At 40.0% G+C, this 20982-nt stretch overlaps 1 protein-coding gene across 1 annotated transcript in view; it reads left to right on the top strand.

Annotated features, from left to right (window-relative positions):
- CMYA5 (cardiomyopathy associated 5) overlaps positions 1-20982 on the top strand; it is a 52601-nt gene that overhangs the window by 25974 nt on the left and 5645 nt on the right. The window contains exons 3-9 of the mRNA XM_071580612.1: positions 1871-1966; positions 2622-2855; positions 4579-4601; positions 6459-6580; positions 9884-10033; positions 11018-11164; positions 14435-14579. Of these exons, the coding sequence (XP_071436713.1) occupies positions 1871-1966; positions 2622-2855; positions 4579-4601; positions 6459-6580; positions 9884-10033; positions 11018-11164; positions 14435-14579 (917 nt within the window). The remainder of the gene's footprint in view (positions 1-1870; positions 1967-2621; positions 2856-4578; positions 4602-6458; positions 6581-9883; positions 10034-11017; positions 11165-14434; positions 14580-20982) is intronic.

Genomic DNA, 20982 nt, shown 5'->3' with positions numbered 1-20982 from the left:
TGCATGTAGTGACGGAACAAGAGGCAATGGCTTTAAACTAAAAGAGGGTGGGTTTAGATTAGACATTAAGAAGAAATTCTTCACTGTAAAAGTGGTGAGACACTGCAGCAGGATGTCCAGAGAAGTTGTGGGTGCCCCATCCCTGAAAGTGTTCAGGTCCTACTTCTTGCCACTATCTGTAAGCTATACCACTCTAAAAGACAGATAAAATGCCCTGCACTTCAGTAACCTCATCTTTTGCTATCGATATTAGTGAAAATGCTTTCAGCTCTGTGGAAGCTGTTGTTCATTACATTGCAGCTCTGCTTGTGAAAAAAGCATGCACATGACACCTCACTTCTCCCATGTCAGACTTGTTCATGTACAAGTGTATAGATGTTCCAGCTATTTACTCTCACCCCTCTGAAGGGTGAAGTCTCATGGCACATGTTCATCTGACAGAAATGCAGATTTTGTGTCATTTCACTGAAATTCCAGAAAGGCTTGTATTGATGGTATTTATGTTATCTTTATTATAAATCATCTGCATAAATAGAGAAATTAAAAGTAGGAAGAGTCAATGAGACAGTTTCAAATATCAGGATTTACAAACTATCTCCATGGTGTCCAGATGTATGACATTAGAGCTGATTTTTAGGTATGGCCATTCATGCTTGACTTAACAGCGATTATTATCCACTAGTAAGTTGCTAATAAAGTCAGACCCCTGTCATCCCTCAAATGTACCCACATTACAGCGAGTCAAGTTGCAAGCTGCAAATAAACATCCCATGATACCACTCCCTGGCTGTGGAGCATGGATGTGAAGCCAATATTAAATCTGGCCACAACACAGGCTTGGCTTCACATAATTTCTAACCCTGATGGCTTAGGTTACTCTGAGAGTGCATTTGTATGTTTCTTGTTACTTCTGGATAATTACTGAGAAAACATTAAGATAGCAAAATGCTTGTTGCATGAAAAACTGTAATAACACAGCACAGCAAGTGCAATGAGCTATGGATGGCATCTGTCAGATTTTATAGGTTATCTTGACAAACAGAAGTTTGTCTCTGAATCTTAGTGATTGGCCCTAAATATTTATAAAGTGAGCTTTCAATTGTACTGTCCAATGTGACATTTATAATTAATGAGAAGTCATATGCTTGTTTTTGACAGACCTAGTTGTAACATTTTGACGTAACAAGAAGCTGTTACAAAAGGAAGCTAACCTTCCTTTTAGATTTATGCCATCTAATTAAACTAAGCATTTTTATAAATTATGTGTTGTTGTTAATTAGGTATAAATTATTAATTGCACCTGCGCAAATGGATAGCTGGCTTTCATAAAAGGTCAGAAAGGACTAAGAAAAGTTCTGAGTTGTCTCTGATGCCTGTTGTTCCTTGGACTGGTTTCATTTCCATGTCTAATTCAACCAGTGGTTTTTATATATTCCTGTTTATAGGAAATATCTTTAAAATTCTAATTTTTTAAAAAAATGACACTACATAATCGATCACCTTTACAAATTACCTTTGTTATCTTCCTTTTTATGGGCTTGTTCCTGTGATGTCTCAAGGACCCTTATGAGGCTCTGAGTACCCTCAGTCTCTGGCAAAGGTGCATTGGAATTTGTAATGTTCAACAGCTTTTATAGACTCTTAGCATCTTGTCAAACTAAGCCAAATTTTTTGGGTTTAGAAACAGTTCTGTGACTGTTCCAGTTGCTTTTTCTGTGCTTGTCTTTGTAGTGAGGGTGATACTTGAACTTATTTAGCAATCATCCCAATGGCAGCTCATGGAAAAAGGAAAATATTCACTTAAAATAAGTTCTGTGTAAAAACTTTATGAAATAACCTGCCTAAATTACTGAAACATTTGAAATTTCAGGATCAATTAAGTGAATTGCTGAGAGCACTTGAAGAGAAGTCAATAAAGATTGAAGAGTTTGTGAGTGATATTGAATTGCGATTTAACTCAGTTGAGGTAAGTCCAGTGTTCTAGCACACATTTTTTCTCTCTACAAGATTATTTCTAAGATATGTTTGCCTTGTTTTGTAGCATCATTGCTTCCACTAAAATGAGCTGTTTCTCCAGTCCTCAAATTGACTTCTTCTCCTGGAAGGTGTTAACTTTAGAGGAAGAAAAAGATTGCTTTTTTGCACATCATTGCAAAGTGAAATATGTAACTGTCAAGCACTGAAGGAAAAAGTTCCCTTAATTTTGTTTATGCCTATAAGAAGCTCACACTGTGTCTTTGTTTAGAATCCCATGTGCAGCATCTAAAGTAGTTGCCCAGTGTTAGTTCTGATTGTCCAAGTTCTTAAGACTTGAGAATTGTATTAATGTCAGTTGTAAGTACAAATTTTTAGCTATTTCATAGTCAGACTTCCTCTCTAAGTGCTTAAATATCAAAGCTTAATTTTAAACACTAACAGTAAAAAAAAGCAGTCTTTTTTTCTATATTTCTCTGACAATGTTTCTCACAGAGGAATTTGCTTACAGAAAGTTATCTTACTGTCAGTATGCCAGAATTAATTTGGTGGATGGCTTATATATGGGTAATTTAGAATTTCTTGGTATTCATTAAATGTTATGATTTTATTCTGCAGATCAATTTACATCTGTTTTTATTTTGAAGGAAAACTGCAAGAAATATGCAGACTTATTGGAAAAGCAGAATGAAGAGATGCTTAAGAAAGTGGTAGCACAATATGATGAGAAATCAGAGAACTTTGAGGAAGTGAAGAAGATGAAAATGGAGTACCTATATGAGCAGATGCTGAATTTTCAGCAAACTGTTGATTCAGCAAAGGAAACTTTGGAGACAACAGTAAAAGAAGCAGATGAAGTAGATGACTTTGTTTTTCTAAATGTAAGTAAAAATGGCTTTCATGTTGTAGTTTTAATGATTCTAGTTAGGAAAGGTTTTCTGTATCTAGGCTGGCAATGAGTTACTTACCTTTTTTTTTTTTTTTTTTTTTTAAGATAGCTAAATCCTGCTAGCTCAGCTATAACACTCTGACACTGCTGGATGATTTGCATTTGTTACAGGAATTCTCAGAGAGAATTGCAGAGATGATGCCCAGAATGAAAACGTGACATGCTATTAAAATGGTTCTGATTAGTTTTATAAGGAGGAGGTGAAAAGAGAGGTTGATAATTTACCTAGAATAATTATTCACTGAGGAATAAGAAATTTTATTTAGCTATTTTACTGTATGACAAAATAAAATATAATAAAACAACAAAAAAGCAATTTTTGAAAATTATCCAAAGTAGAATTTTTCTGGGTTGTGGACTGTTTTCATTTGTTGCTGTTTGGGATTTTTTTAATGAGCAGACAGGCACTCAAATTGCAGAGGCTGTGATAAATGTTTACTGCTGAAAAGCAGTGAGGGGTTTGTAGTACTTGGCTGCTGGCTGGGGTGAAGCCACGACAATGAGGTAGGCTTAGGGTTGTGCATTTGACGCGCAGGTCTATAATGGTCCTTTCTGGATGTATAAAACACCTCCGGTGAATCTGCAGAACTAACTAGCTCTTACAGTCAGAAGTCTTAAATTTTATTCAGAGAGTGTTGGAGATCCTGGGTCCTCTAATACTGTTCTTGTGCTGCAAGACTTGTCCTTAAGTGAGCCATGGTACTTTCTCTTCCACACAAGTGTGTTACCAGTCTCAAAGGCTATGGGGCTTCTGGGATAACAATCTCCTGTTACAGAATTATCATGTAGCTTGGAAATTGCAGAGAAACTATCCTGGGATGCCAGAAATGAAAAGGTCAAATTACTGTCTAAAGACTAACGATTCATGCAAAATAAACTAGCTTTCCAAATGCAAGCCCCCAGCCCATATATGTCCTGGCAATTATAAAAAATGATGGAGCAGGCTTTCTACCCTGCTCCAAGCCACACAACATGGTAGTATCCTGTAACAAAGTGAATATTGCTATAGATTGGCTATTTTGAGATACATGAAAAATGTAGATTATTTTTCTGATCTTTGTGAGGTACAGGATTAGTGCTTTAGGAAAAGATAGTTCTGTAAGCTGTAATCCTTTTCTGGGGTGTGGAAATTACTGGATTCCCTGCTCCTTTCTGTTAGTGATAAAAGACAGTAACTTTTTTGTCCACATGCCAGGAAACATTAGCTAAAGATTAATGGACCATGGGACAAACTCTCATCCATAAGTACAAATCTCAGAAAGCTCCTAGTAATAAGATATTATGAGTCAGATTTTAGCAAGAATTTTAATTTAACTATTCTTAATGTGCAAGTGATTTCTTTCTCTAAAAGTGTCAGTTTAAGAAGATACTTGACTCTGCTCCAGTCTTTAAACCCAGATCGTGAATACTGATCCCTTAGGCACTTAAGACCAGATTTATACTCCAATACCCCACAGTGTCAGAGCTTTGAAGTGAAATATTCCTAAGAAAATAAGTTCTCTGCTGGTGTGAATGCACAACATTCCAAACAAAATCAAGTCAATAAAGCCATGTGTATTTTATGCCTGTGGAGAGTAGAAAGACTGTTAGATGACCGACTTTTCAGCATTTTAGGGGTTATGAAAACTATTAATACTTTTTTTTTCCTCTTCTAGTCATCTAAAGAATTGAATAAAAGGTATATGAAGTATGGGTTAAGAACACTGTAGTGAGTACTAGGCCTAGCATGCTGGATGCTTCATTTAGTATTTACAAGCTTTGAAAACACTCTGCTAAAATTCAGAGCTACTTTTATAAACCTTGGAAATAATGAAATTAAGAGGTTTTATACTTGTTGCTGTAACAGACTGGTTTTGAAGTATTTTGTATGTATTCTGTAATATATTAATTAAACAAATAGCATGCTAAAACATACACTTAATTTTAAATCTCCACACAGATATTTTTAAACAGATGTTTCTTGTACTTATTACTATACACACATATACTAAAAAATATTTTGACCCTGCTTCTATCTGTTAGATATCACTGGTATATTTCTTTTCTCGCTAGTCTGGTCCTGTATCACTTGGTCTCTGAAAGGTTATAATAAAAAGTGTCACTTCCATGTTGTTGGACTATGTTTCTAAACACAGTTCCAGAAAAAAATTAGATTAAGTAGATGTCTTAACATTACTAGGAGACTATGGGTTGATGTTTTCCCATGCTTCACCATTGGCACTGCCTGATTCAGGATGTGTCAGAGCACTGGCACGTCATCACAGTCCACCTGTACATACCAGTAAATGCATAAAATCACAAACAGTTCTCTGCTATGTGGGGTTTTCTCAAGGGAGTCATTTTGCTAACTCCCATCCTTTATGAGAGAAGTGTTTGATTATAAGATTGTATTCCCCAAATAATTTTCCAGGGTGAACTAAAAATATTCAGGGTAGTTGGCTGCAGGCTCCTCCTGTGCAAGCCCCCAAAACTGCATTGCCCACCCCACCACCCTGACTTTTCCCAAAGGGCCTGGGCATTGCCCAGTGCATATCAAACATACCCCTGTCAGTGCTGCCTCAGCCACCACAGTGATATGTGTGCTGACACAGATGGGATGTAACTGTGACACCAGGGTTTCAGTTTGCAGTCAAATTACACCCCCAGGGGAGCAGTTTGAAGAGAATGTGCCAAACACCCCTTCAAGGTTTTTATTAATCTCCAGAACTAGAACTATAAATTTGGACTCACTTGTTCAAAGTCAAATTGTTTGGACACATATCTGCATTTAGTTTATTGCATAAGAACAGAGCAGGTAAAACTGTTCAAGTCCTTCTCTCCACTTGATCTTTACCTGTTTACTTACACAATAAACTTAGAGTTTATTCTGTTTTGTGCATGGACTTGGTTATTACTTTACTTTAATAATACCTGACTAGCTAGAACAGATCTATTTAACAATGCATGATTTTCTAAAGAAAGTGTATTTTACACTTGTTGTGCTTTGTTAAAATCATGTATAACTAACTACTTTGGTGACTGAAAAAAAACTAAAGGGAGAAAGACAAAATGCATTTGACTTGAAAAAAAATTCTTTCATTTTCTTGGAGCTGCTTCTATCCCAGAGATAAAAATACATTGGATTTTTTTTTCCTGTAATGAACTCCGGCTAATTAAGTGGAATCTATCTTCCCTGCCATGTTTTTTTTGGCCTGCCACAAGCAGCTGCATTACATTAGATCTCTGGAGTCAGCTGCTGAAGTTAGTTCTAAGGCTTGTAACCTTTAAAGGCACTGCTTTAGCAAGCCTGCGCTCTTGTTGTGAACTTCAAATCTTCACGTTCTCATGGGTTAAGTGTACACAGACCATGTGCACTCTCTGTGCTCCTGCTCTGAAATTGCAATATGGTCCAAAAGTTCAAATGCAAGGAAACATCATGTTGTCCTCGAGTTCATGGGAAATACTTAGAAAAGTGGATGCCACGTGGTCTTTGCTTCCGGCCTTTGAAAAACTGTGTGATGACACAAATAATTTACATGTGTTTTCTTCCAAACAGGTTACTTTCTGCAATGGATACCACCCTCTCTTTAGAGAAGGTCCCCAGTGCTTTTTCACAGTTTGAGCACTATGCAGACAGTCCAGGGCAAAGCAACCAGCAGTCCTCACAACATGTGGCTGGTAAGAATCTCTAAATACCATCTTTACAAAAACTAACATTTTGGCAATGCTTTGGAAATTTTAGGAATCTAAAAACAGAATCAATTTGAGAGGTATAAATTTGAAAACCATGTAATTAGCAATCAGAGTTGAATGTAAAATGAAGTTTAATTGTGCACAAGTGTTTGGCTTATAGTAGGTACAGTAAGATGAGCAACAGAGAGAGAAGTGCTAAACTGGGGAGTTCTTGCATCACTTCAGATATCTGAATCTCAAACTAGCTGAAGGTCTTGATCTGTAAATCTACCAGGGCTAAAGAAGTTGGTTTTCTTTGCAGGCAGGGACAGAAGGCACAATCTAATGGTCTTCTGAGCTCTCTTCCTCTAAGAGTGGCAGCCCCAGCATGCCTGGTAAGGGGAAGGGAGCAGTTGACTGAGATTCCTGAACTTGTGATAAATGAATGGAGGCACCTGAAACCCCCAAGGGATGTGAAGTTAGACAGACATTTGTGCTCACAGTTGATGTCATTTTTCTTGGAAGATAAAAACCCCTTTTTTTGTAACCTAGTCTGTCAGTTAACTTGCTGGTGCAAAAGTGCTGTGTGTCTCGGCTTAGTTCCTCAGCTTGCTCTTGATGTCCCAAGGGTCCAGCCATTCATTCCTCCTAAGCTGCTACCTATTACCAAGGTCGCACAGGAGGACAGATCCATTTTGTCATGCAGTATTTCTTTTTCCCACAAGCCACTCCCAACATGTATTTCCCTAAACTCTGAAATCTGCTTTTTGTGTTGGTTTGCACTAGCTATTGTGTTTGCTGACTCCAGACCAGTTTGCTTTAACAAACTGAAAATGAATGACTGTCCACTAGGAAGAGATCTTCAAAGCTCCCCATCCTTTATACTTGCGGCATTTCTAACACACCTTGTTTTCATTCTTCAGTTTCACTACCAAGTGTTTCAATTGCTATTGTGATTTTACTTTGGCAAGCAGTAGACAAAAAATATTGGGCATTTTTTTCTTGTTTGATTGTTTCTTTTTTCAAAGTTACACCCTTCTTGAGGGACAATAGAATTACATGCATACATGAAACTTGATTTTTAATTGAATGGCTTGAATACTTCATTTATCACACACTGGAGACCTTTATCAGACACTGAGAGTTTTATTTGATGAAGCCATATGATGAAACATGTACAAATTTTCTCCAATCCCTATATTTTTCCTTCAGAAAGTATAGTGTTTAACTGAACAATTTCATAGAATTTAATTTTCACCACTTTAGAAACATCTTTAGATCAAAATGCCCTCCCTTTCAAAATTTTCCATATTCACTAGTGAAAAGCTGTTTCCCCTCAAATTATTCCTTCTTTTCATGTAAGCCATCCCCATTCACAAACGCATTAGCATACCTCCCCCCCCCAGCACCATGCTGCTGAGCACATTGAAATCCAGCTTCTGCCACAAGAAGAGTGGGAATAATTTAGAAATTTTGAAATTATTATTTTGAAAGCCCATTGCTAAGTCCTTCCCATTTGTACTGGAATGCAAGGACCTTTGCTGATTTTAAAACACTTCCAGTAGAGTCACAGAGAAATATAACTTCTCTCCTTCAAGTCCACAAAGCTAAGGAATTGTTATTTCTCATTACATCCGAAAACATTGGGGATTATTATTTTTCTTCATGTGGCTGTGGAGATTAGGTAGAGAGCAGGAAAACTTCCTTACACAACCTACAGACATTTCATGAAAACTGAACTGATAAGAATATTTTCCACTTTTCTTTTGAAAAATATAATTTATTCAAACTCATGTTGCAACTATCTCATTTTTTTTATTAAAATTCACTTGAAAAGGGACCGGTACTCTGACAACACATAAATGTTTTTTCTGAAGAGAATAGTTTAACTTCTTGCTTTGAAATTGGTTTCTTTCAAATTGTTTCATATTATGCTAAAGGAAAATAGAAATGAAATGTTTCTCAGTGTTGCCGAACTGAATTTTGATCTATAATTCTTTTTTCTTTCATAAGTTTCATTCAGTGAACTAGCTTCTGTTCAGATTTGGCATAATAATAAATCTTGCAACTGTGGGGTTTCTGTGATCATAAATAGTGGTTTCTAGGCAACTTCGTGGGGAAAAATCTGGTTTCCCTACCATGTCCATTGAAAGGAAGCATTTTCCTAAAGATGATAAATTTTTTAATTGCCAGCTCTGGATACAGTCAAAAGACAAAATGAGGATTGTTTTTAGCAATGAGAAGATAATTTTTTTTTCAATGGGAAGCAGATGTAATCTTACTGTACTGGTAGCTCTCTGTATAAGTCATAAGGAAACAGCAGCATCTGCATTTGCCTTGTTCATGCCACAGGGGATCATCATCATTACTGTGGAGATAACTGGAAAGAAAGCAAAAGCTTTCTGCTGAGATTTTAAGAGAATTCATGCGATATGGAAATTTACTGGGTGAAGAAATAGAACCATGTATTTTCATTCCCTGCAATCACTTTAACAATTAACATCTTTTAGGGCTTTTTGCTTCTTTCTTTCTCATCTCTGTCTTCTAAAACATAATCACAGAGGGGAAGAATATCTCATCTGGGGTGGATCTGTGTCAATCATGAGACAAAGTTTATGTGAAATTTGGGAACCCTTGAAAATCTTTGAAGCACTCTTTGTGAGGAATGATGCTGGTTGTCCCCTGGGGTTCAGGTTCTTTGGCAGAGTTCAGGTTCATCTGCACACCAAGGACTCTCAGTCCCCTAGGATTGTGGGAACATGACCATTCCAGGAAGGATTGCTGAGTTGTTTTATCTGCCATAGGACTCCACCTCAGGGCAGGGATGGACCCAAGGCTTCAGGGAGCTTCATGCTTCCCAGTGTTGCTAGAGCCTTCCTCTGCCTAAAGCACATTCCTGCTGCTGTCAGTGTCCTGGAACCAACACACTAGATGAATACCTTCCTGATGTGGCAGGTCCTTTCCACTGCCCCCCATTTCTGGGATCATTTCAAACATCTGTCTCTGGAGGAGGATGTGGGCACACACTTTATACTGGGTTTGAGTTGTCCCAGTACTAGGATGGATCTTATTTTGTCCAGACTGTGAGGGAAATGGACAGAGTTCAGTGCTGAGCAGATACTTTTTTCTGCTCCTGGTTTAGGAGGACATGTTGCTGAAAACTGCACCAGTATTCTCCATTTTCTGCTGTATTTGCTCTGTGGAAATAAGCAACCTGAGAAACCAAGCAACTGGGTTGCCTCATGAACCCGTAGGTAATTTACCTGAAAACACAGGAGCATTTATAACAATGAGAGACTTTGCTCTCAGCCCCACAGACACCGACTGTGGTACCCCAGGAGCCAAACTCAGCCACCAGCACCTCCATTGCTGTCTACTGGTCCGTGAATGATGGGGATGTCATTGACTGCTTCCAGGTCTACTGTATGGAGGAGCTGCAAGCCAGCAAAGATGCAGAAGGTGCGTAAAGTCTTGCCTTCACAATTGCAGGAGTGCTTTCTGCTCTGATCTGGGGCGAGCAGAGAAGGGGATGAGTTGCAGGGTAGTGCTGGGAACACAGAAAGAAGAGGGGCCGTGAAGGCATCATGTGTAAGACTAAAGAGGGGCAATGGTGGGGAAGGGTGTGAGGGAGATGCTGGTTCTTCTCCTCCCCTTTGTCCTCCAAAATGCAAGATAAATATCATACTCTGTAAAGCGAAAGGCAGTTGTTTTCATATGTTGAGGTGCCCTTTTGCAAAGTGGCTTGACCTCCACAGAGGATGTGGCCATGCTGCCCCATGAGTACTGCTGGGGAATGCAGATAGATCTCCCAAAGGGATAAGTTTCATTAGGTTTTTAGGGCCCTGTACATGCTTCAGAAATATGTCTTCATTTAAAAAGCAGCAGGAAAAGATAATCAGTATATATGTAGATAAAGATTTTTTCAAATTATTTCAAATATTAAATGTGAAATTGAATAAATGGGGCTGAGTTGTTCATTCATTAAAAGCTCAAACCGAACATAAAGACAGCTGAAGACCAGGCTCTGCACAAATGCATGTGTGCATGTGTGTGAAGGCTAAAGGGAGCTAAAGACTTTTTATAATAGGTAATTTATAGCTAAGTGCTATATAGATAATTATGAGAAATTATTTGTTACAGAGCCTGTTATAAACCAGGGTTGGTAACTACTAATTTTATGTCCCAAACTTGCAGTCTAGTCCTCAGAAGCACTGGGGGCCATAATCTCCCCATCAATGGCATTTGTGTACATCAAAACCACACATCAAGAGCACATCCAAATCTTTGTCAATATTGAGTCAGGGTTAAATATGGAGTGGCTAGCAATGTTTTCTGGATTTTTTTCAATTGACTGTTTTTAATATGTTAGCTGAGAGGCTCAATTATAAGCCCTACCAGCGCAACATGAGTGTGACGTCCTGTGCTTGTGTGTGTTCCTCTTAGCCCTAGTGGAAGAGTACAGAGTGACAGTGAAAGAGAGCCACTGCATTTTGGAGGACCTGGAGCCAGATCGCTGCTACAGTGTGTGGGTCATGGCTGTGAATGGCACAGGCTGTAGCTTACCCAGTGAAAAAGCCATTTTTAAAACAGGTATGTACTTATTTTGGCATTTGATTATTACAAGCTTCAGGTCCTTGGACCAACTCCAGTCCATAGTGTTATTGAAACAGAAGAAACTGCTTCATTTAGCCCGGCAGATAACAGGCAGTTCACAGTCATTTCCCTTTTTGCTAAGAGTGAGAGGCATAATTGCTCCTGAGAGGAAACTTGAAGGCATTCAGTTTTTAAGATGTTTCCAGTCTCGGGTCACAGGACTGGGGCATTGGGGCAGCACATTATGTATTTCTCTTTTGTGTGTGATGCAGTGCTCCATAGGATGCTCTGGGAAGGCCACTTGGCTGCTCCCTGCTGCTCATCCTTTTCCTGCACAAAATGAAGAATATGGCTGCGTGTTTTGCCTCTCTGCCATCCTCCTGAATGCATCTATGTTGCATTGATTTAAGTTATTAATTTTTCAAGGGAAGACCTACTTTACCAAGGTTACACACTGTGTCTGCTCAGTGGGACATATCTCAGGTGAGACTGAGAGGCTTTGCTGTTGTTTAAGCAGCTAAAATTAAGATGAGTAATTAGATGATTTAACTGATTAATTTTTCTGAGCATTAATTTCTTTAATAATTTGTATTGACAAAATTATTGCTTCTTGAACTACAAGCAAGGTGAAACATCTTGTGTCTAAGACCCTCTTGCCAGACAATTTTTTCAGTCCTACAGAATAAAAACAATTATCCCATTCTTGTACGACACTATGTGTATTGTTGAAATCACTTGACAGCAACTCAGCTTCAAACCTTTTGCTTAATTTACTAGACTTCAAAATTGTTGATAATTCTCTTTGATATTTAATTAGTGATTCATATTTAAGAAATTCAAATTGTATGGCCTTAACAATGCAACTGTGAACATGGTGCAGACTTTCTACCAAATGCTCAAATAGTGATGAGTTATTACTAGCTAATAAGTTATAATTTTTAGAAAGGTTTTGCCTCTCTGAAGCCATTGTTTTTAAGAACTCTCTTTGTCTTTTGGCATCAGGGTCACCATACTTCTTCCCAAAATGGAAGCCTTCTAAAACCAGTTAATTTCCATAAGCCTTCCATGGCATCCTTTGGCCTGTTCCTTTAAGAAAACAAATAAACTAGATAAATATGGGCTTAAACACTTTAAAAGCTGAGTTGAACTCTCTCTGGAGTGCATTGAGCCCCAGACAGACTTGTGGGGACACTGCTGAGCACTAACTGATGAAAAACTGCTGTATCTCCTTAACACCAAAAGTGAATAGATGAGCACCAGTAATGGAAACCAGTTCTTCAATCACAGTCCAGCTGCTCTGATATAAAGAAAATTACTTCAATTCTTCAAATAGACCAATGAACTCAGAAGCAAGAATTAGAGTTTATTTTTGGTAATTCAGATTAAATGTTGGCACATACAAGAAAATAATTTGTTTCTATATGCAGGTATGGGAACATACACACTAATACTTGAAAAAAGCTGTGACTCTTCCACATGCTGGGAACCCCCATGAAGCTTCTCTGTTGACATTGCAACTGTGGAGGTGGCACTGGGTGTGGGAAGTTTTGAAGAATATAGAGGAGGATGCTGCAGCATCCCCCCAACACCACCTGCTCCCTTCACATCCCAAACTCACAAGTTGTCTTTCCCTCCACTGAAGAACACGCTGTTTCCAAACAGGATTTTCTGTGAGGGATTGATGTTGAAGACAGGAAATACTCCTCTACCCCCTGACCTCTCCCCCACATCTGATCTCATGAAGGCTCTTTGCAATCCTAAAGACAGAGAAGTGAAACCACCTGCTCAAAACCCATGTGATTCTCTCCCTATTTGGCTCTTTGCTTCTTGTAAGATCACTTATATGAGTTCTGGAATATTACAACAAAATTAGATATGTATTCTAGCTGCAGTTAATTTGTAAAAAATAATCTCAGAAGAATGATAACAGCTTGTTTTGGTATGCTCATTTCAGCTACTCTTCAGATGGATATTTTCAAAGTAAAATATAAAAGGCTTCACGTCTTGTGACATGCTGTTTCCACATACATAGATGTAGATATGTGTGTTAGTTGCTGAATGCAGGATTCAGCTATTAATTTTTCTTTCTTTAGGAACAGATGCATTTAGAAAATAAATATATCTGAAGAGAATAAATGAACTATTGCTAAGGGAGCTACCAAGACATATTAGCTATGAGACTCTATCCTATGAATTCATTGTTCTGGTGAATACCTACATAGCTGTACATGTAGAAAAACATCAAGAAAATCTTAATCTGAACTGCTAGTCTCATGATTTTCACTACCCAGGAAATTGTTACATACTTGTGGATGTTTTTTTTTCCTTTTCTACTAACAACAAGTTATTTTTCTTAAAAAACAAAATGCATATGGAATGTTTGCTGCAGTTCTATTAGATTATCTTGTCACAAAATTGTCTGATCTCTACTTTTTTCTTAAGCCTCCTATTTGGAAACTCTTGTCTTTAAAAGAAAAATGAATTCTTATGACTTTTTAAAAATACTAATAACTTTTCCTTTAGAATTGTTATTAAGGCTGTTTATATGAGTTTCACAACAGGTCGTAAGGTGTTTTATTGGTATTTCCCAGAAAGAGAAAAAGCAAGAAAATACAACTTATCGATTCTCAACCTTCAATGTTGAACATGCAGTTTCACACAATAGCTTTTGATTACTTCCATCTAATGCATTTTTTACATTCTGTTTTCTGTTTTGCAGTTGGCCCTATAGTTCTTAAACTGAGTCTCTGAAAAGGAGAAATTACAGAACCGAATTTTAGCATTGCAAAAATAACCAGGACATAATAAAACAGAAAGTCAGCATCTCCCTGACAGTTCTGCAGCAGCACATTTTTTTCTGAAGCAGTTCATGCAGGGACTGCAGAGGACAGCACTGCGGTGATGCAGGGGGAGCTCTAGGCAGTGCTGCCTCTGTGCTCTTCTTCTTGAAGATTGGCAGAAATGAGTAAAATATTCTTGAATAAAGGCATAAAATTTTACACTACCATTCTAAGATGTGTAGAAATACACAAATATTCACTGTGACTTTCCAGGCACGGTTTTGCGGGGGGGTTGGGTTTTTTTTTCTACTTGTAATGTACCCCTCTGCCACTGGAACACAAATAAGCAAAGGATCACTGCAAGATGGGGGAAACTAACTATCCTGTGGGTTTTCAAGAAGGTGACTCTTCCTTTCCCTTGCAAACATTCCCCTCCAGCCGCTGGCACTCTCTTCGTTGTACAGCTAACGTGTCCTTGTCTCCCCAGCACCCGCTGTCCCCACCATCAGGGCCGAAGACTGCACAGTATGCTGGGACACAGCCACCGTCCGCTGGCAAGCCGGCTCCGTGTCAGCGGAGTCCTTCATTTTGGAGTACTGCCGGCAGCACTCTCCGGAGGGAGAAGGTCTCAGGTCAGTGCCGCAGTCACAAAAGCCCTTGGCCAGTTTAGGCGCCGCTAATGACCGCGGGTCGTTACGCAAGAGATTATTCTGCCCTCAGCCGCGCAAGGGAAGAAATCTGCTTCTGTGTGCTGAGGAATTTAAGGGACAGGCACTAATCCATGAGATTAGGCTGAGACACAAAAGTACTTCCTTTTTATTCTGCTTAACCAGACAATCCTTTTCATTTGGGGTCAAACCCCTGGAGATGTTGTGCTGTCTTCAATCAACCAGAAGTTTCAGGGCTGTGCTGGGAGGGGAAGCAATTGCTGACCCGCAGCTGCCACTGTGGCAGGGCAGGGGCCGGCAACTCAGCTCCATGGGAAGGCTGTGATGGAGGACCCTGGCCCTGTTTGCTCTCTGCTTAGCGGAGAACAAAATAGGAGTCACCTCCAGGCATAGAAAGGGTGATATGGGTGTCCCAGTAATGCTGGTGACCCATCTATGCTGTCTGGACATGCATGCAGATGCCTCCCAAAGCACAGCTGCCAGGTTGTGCAGGCATGCCACAGGGGTTCAAGAGTAGCTTTGAAATTCAGAGTAGTGTTTTTGTATGCCAGACCCACTCTGGTTTCCCCTATGCTAACCCTGTGCTTCATAGAGGTGAGGGCAAAGAGGGATGTAGGCACCACTGAGCCATGAAACAGTGCAGAGTTGAAATGCAGAGAAAATTATCTTAGAATCATGGAATCTTAACATGGCTGGAGTTGGAAGGGACCTTAAACATCATAAAGATCATAAAGTTCCAATCCCTCTGCTGTGGGCAGGAAATTATGTGAAGGTCTGTATGTCCCTGGGGCATGGGGTTTTTTGTTGGTTTGCTTTATAAAAACAGTGACAGTATTCCAGCAAAATACAGTTGCAAAGGGCTGAGAAGTTTTGGAGAGTGTGATTTGCCATACAGGACTTTATGGAAGAGCCTCAGTTCAGCTGCACTTGTTTTCACCTCCTTAGAAGCTTCAGTAAGGTCTTCACCTGGGGGCTAGTTCATATGGACATTATGGAGATGTCACAGGAAGGGATGAGCTCTACACCCTGCAGTCAAAATTAGTTAACTGGACTAAAAGTTTACAGGTTTGTAGTAGAAAAGTACACAATGAAATTGAGCACGCCTTGCTCCTTAAGAAAGTAGGCTGAAAACTGAAATAAAGAATTTTTCTGTGGGTGGGAGATTTTTTTTATGCAGTACCACTGTGTTGCATTAATTCAATCAAGGAGGGGTCTTATCCAGCTCTCCTTCCTCTTGGAGGACAGCCATGAACTGCTCTGCTTCATACACATTTCATGAGGCCATCAGGCCCCTGTCAACCTGCCAAAGTTGCTGTGGATCAGGGATCACAGAATGACAGAATATGCTGTGTTGGAAGGGAACCCCCCAGGGATCACTGAGTCCAACTCCTAGCCTTGCACAGGACCATCCCCAAGAATCACACCATGTTTGGATGATACTCTCAGGCACACTTCTTGCACTCTGTCAGGCTTGGTGCTGTGACCACCTCTCTAGGGAGCCTGTTCCAGTGCCCAACCGCTCTGAGTGAAGAACATCTTTCTAATATCCAGCCTAAACCTTCCCTGACACAACTTCAGGCCATTCCCTCAGTCCTGTCACTGGTCACCACAGAGAAGAGATCAGTGGCTGTCCCTCTTCTTCCCCTTACAAGGAAGTTGTAAATACAGTGAAGTTTCCCTTCAATCTCCTCTTCTCCAGGCTGAACAGGCCAAGTGACATCAGATGTGCCTCATCCAGCCTCCCTACAAGGCCTCTTCATTGCCCTCTTTGGACACTAACAGCTTGATATCTTTCTTACAATGTGGCCCCCAAAACTACACACAATATTCAAGGTGAGGCCGCCCCAGTGCAGAGCAGAGTAGGACAATCCCCTCCCTTGGCTAGCTGGCGATGCTTTGCATGATGCCTCCCCCAGGACACGGTTGGCCCTCCTGGCTGCCAGGGCACTGATGACTCATATTCAACTTGCCATCCACCAGGACCCCCACATCTCTTTCCATGGCACTGCTTTCCAGCATCTCATTCCTCAGTCTCTACATACACTGAGGGTTGTCCCATCCCAGGAGCAGAATCCGGCAGTTCCCCTTATTGAACTTCATGTGGTTGGTGGTTGCCCAGCCCTCCAATTTGCCAAGATTTCTCTGCAGGGTCTCCCTGTCTTTGAGGGAGTCAACATCTCCTCCTAGTTTTATGTAATCTGCAAAATTGCTTAGCATCCCTTCCTGTCCTGCGTCCAAGGCATTTATGAAGATGTTGAAGAGAACAGGGCCTAAGATAATGTAGGTGCTCCCCAAGCCTGTGCTGTTTGCTTGCCTTGCCCTCAAGTTTCTCACTGTTAACTGAAAGTGAGTTTTTCTCAACACTGAGTCAGAAAGTATGCTGATTTCTGTAATCCATGAGCAGCGTGTTGATAACACCAAGTGGTTTACTTGTGTGGTGATAACTGTGGCAAAAAGCTTTGAGAATTGACCCATTCCCTCTCTCAAGTGACCTTATGCAAAATCTAATATGTTCATAATTATAATGAGTCACATTTGACTTTTTGGCCTCCCTGTGGGCAGAAGCCGGCCTTTTATTGTGACGAGTGTGAAAATTTCCCACAGAACAAAATCACAAATACTTGCAGAAGGGCTCTGACCTCTTTTTTGCTTGTCAAAGATAATGCTTTGCCACTTATTTTCCCTGAAAACAATTACTCTCTTTCCCTTTCTGAAATCAATCATCTGCAAATAACCTGGAAATCTTCTGTAAGGTCACAAATTGTTTCAATGATGGACAAATTTTTATAAATATTTCTGTTTAAGATTTTGCCTAAAGCCAAGGGAAAAACAGCCTACCAGTGGATGGAGCACACTGCCTGTATCACTCCTACACAAGGCCCCTGAGATGCAACTTAGCTCTAGAAGTCAATCCTCTTGACTAGAAGCCAAGTACTTACATCAGGTGGAATAAAACTTTGTCTCTATGCACACCCAGCATTTTGGCCTGAAATGCTGTAGTTTCTTCTGTTTTCTTTCCTTGAAATCTTGGAGCTTGTCCTTCACAGTTTCCTGAGCAACATTCATTTTGGGAATCAGCTGAATGTGAAGCCCTTTCACAGACAGCCTGTACCTTTTGTGTTTGCAGCAGCCCTGCAGCTAAGCAATTTCCTGGTCCCTGGGTTGAAGTTCAAACACATTTCTCAGCAACACTGAAAGGTTCATACAGCTGATGCTGGGGGCACAGCATGAAAGCAGAGGCCAGGGAAGAACACACAAGGGAAGTCATGGAGAAAGCAGCATGGTCCCATCCTACAATGCTATTTTCACAGATCATTCTGGGAGCAAAGAACACTGCCAAGAGAGCAGGCAGGGAGAAATGCCCCCATTGAACAGCTGGAGATGTGTGCGGAGTCCCTGGTCTGAGCTGGCCCTCTGTAGCCTTCAGTAAGTCACAGAATCACAGGATGTTTGAGTTTGGAAGGGAGCTTTGGTGATCACCTGCGGCAACACCCCTGAAAAAGGAGGGCTCCCAAAAGCCAGCTGCCCAGGAGGCTTCTGAACATCTCCAAGGAAGTCCTTGTAACAGACCTAGCTGCCCAGGGAGAGAACTTGAAGAACATCTGGAAATGAATTCTCACTAAAGTTTCCTTTCAAATATTGTATTCCCCCAACACCCTTCTCCCCCAACAAACAGATGCACACACACAAAAAAACCCCCAAACAAACAAAAACAATCAAAATTGCAAAGCAAACAAAAAAACCCAAACAAAAAGCAAACAAACAAAACCAAAACCAAAACAACCCTCTCGCACCAACCAATCAACCAAACCCCCACCCAAATCTGTTTTCCTTTCTTCATTCTCTCTCCTTGCCAGTTTACCACCTGAGGCACATGGTTACATATAAACTCATCTTAGATCTCCAGCAACAATGAGTCCCTGGCCTGCTCCTGTGGTTTTAAAGCTCCTTCCTGGGTTGAATCTTTTTCCAGAATCTTTGAGTGAGCCTTTGAAATGTTTCTTTCAGTTTCCAGAGCCCTGCTATTTTTTTACCATTCAGCCTCCTTGTGTTGAGAAGTCAATGGAGTTGTGGGTGGAAGATGGAAAGCAGTGAGAAATGTAGTCCAGGGATTAGGTGTGTGGGCTGTTCAGATGGAAAGCTTGTATCACATCATGAGAAATCTGTAAGACTCAGGGAGGCAGAAATTAGTGCACTATGAGGTAAGTTTGTAAAAATGGAAGTAACTGAGTGTCATCTTCTCCAACAATGCAAGACTGGCATTTCTAGCAACTGAAAGTTTCAATCTCCTTATGGAGAAGGTCTAATATTGAAACACGAGGAGCAAGCCTTCTTCCTCTTGCATTGCCCACATGATTATCCTGCTAGCTCAGAAAACAGGGTGTAGGAAATACAGAATCTTTCTTCCCTCTGGCTCTGCCATTGCAGATAGCAACAAGAACCATTGCAGGTGGTGTTTTGATGACCTAAACCCAAAACAGTCAGAGCTGAGACAGAGGAAAGGAGATGAAAGGAAGCATGTGGCACAGCTGGGAACAAACTCAGAGCTATTTGCTCTTTATTTTTTGCTTCAAGAGCTTCTTTCCCACTTCTGGTGCACCTCTTCTGTTTGCTTCTACACATATGTTGAGAAGCTTGCATACTTTCAGTCTAATTCCACATCAGCAGTACCAGAACAGCTCTGGAGGTTCTGTTTCAGTGGGATCTTGGTCGTGAAAATGACAATTATAGCACAGAGAGTGTTGTGAATCATTGCAAGGCATATAATTTGATGGGTTCATGCAATATTAAAAAAACCTCTAAATGTTTCCTTGAAATAAATGAGGATGCTGATGAAAGAAATATACATCAAAACACAGCATCTGATTTCCATAAAACTAGGGATTTAACAGACAACTGCTACTATGATGTTCCTTGGCAATTTAAAGTTCAAGAAATATGCAGCTGCTTTTTTTATGCTTTGAATAGCACATACCTTAAATTTGGAGATTGTATTTTCAGATTTAAAAATTCCTCTTATAATGAGAGCATTGAGAGGAGATAAAATATTTAACTTCAAATGTTTCTTGAATTTCTATGCACTGATTATTGTATTGTCATACCGAGAAATTGAGAGGGCAGTGCAAATAGGATAACATTTAATCTAAAGGCCAGGATGCCTCACAGTTTGATAATAACATTATTGCATTTCCAATCATCTATGAAGTGGGCAGGTGTAGATAAAGTAGAAAATAGCTGACATTAGAAATGTTGTAGGTGGATTTCTTTTTCTTTCAAAATTATAGTTCAGTACTTAAGGTGAGCTTGGGGAAGATCTAGCTGCAATGCCTGTTACAAGAACTCAGAAATGAAACAGGCTTCCACCAACACAGTCAGGATGCATTTTCCCTCACCCTCTCCTACACATAACCTGTATGCTGTAAGCTAACCACTAATCATGCTTTCTCATCCTTGCTCTTTCAGGGTGAACTTGAAGCATGACAAACTACAGTGATGGCTGGGGAGCCCTCAGTATTCACTCTCTCCCTTCACACTACCCTTTTGACAGGAGAGACAACAGATAGCAAGATCTATTTCTTCTTTGCACACAGCTTCTTGTGAACTTGGACCTGGCTCAGAATGTAGCAAATTAAATTCCTTTTTGTCAGTAAATTCTGTTTCATTGGTTGGCAGCAGCAAAACTGTTTCTAAGCCTTAATTGTAGCAAAAATTTTGGGCTTTCATTCTTTGGCAGCCTAAACCTGTCTGAAATAGATTACCAAGAAGAGAAGGCTATTAGAAAATCTGATCACTGTTTTACAGACCAGATATACTTAAAGTCATGATTTTTCTGTCTCACTCACTATTAGAATGATTCTATTGGTCTTTGATGTAAACATCATCCAAATTCTGCTTTCGATAATTTCATATTTGTGAGTCTGAACTTTGATGGCTGACCCTATTCGGCAAGTGACTGGACCCAAAATGTTCTCTAAATACACGGTCTCTGGGATCCAGACTTCAGAATATGAATACCCCATGTCTACTCATGACACCAGAATGTAACTGTCTACTTGAATTTAGAAACTGTTTTGTTAATTAATCATCAGATAAATAACCCATAGTAAAGAAAATCTCCTAATTTCTTTGGAAGGATACTTGCTTACATGACACTATCTGGAAGACAGAAGGAGCCATATACAGGGCATCACTGTGCTGATCTACATATTGCCACAGTTTTGAGGAACAGCTTAATGTGTCTTCCCTTCATCTCACTTATTACTATTTGCTCAAAACTTCTTTCTGATGCTTGCCCTTCGGATTCACATCAAAGATGTCAGTATGGTCCTTTTAAGGATTGGGTGAGTCTTGCCTAGGAAGCGTGGGC

This window comes from Pithys albifrons, chromosome Z (assembly GCF_047495875.1).
Source record: "Pithys albifrons albifrons isolate INPA30051 chromosome Z, PitAlb_v1, whole genome shotgun sequence".
NCBI lineage: Eukaryota > Metazoa > Chordata > Aves > Passeriformes > Thamnophilidae > Pithys > Pithys albifrons.
Note: the sequence above shows the minus strand (reverse complement) of the source record. Positions and strands in the feature narration are given on the sequence as shown.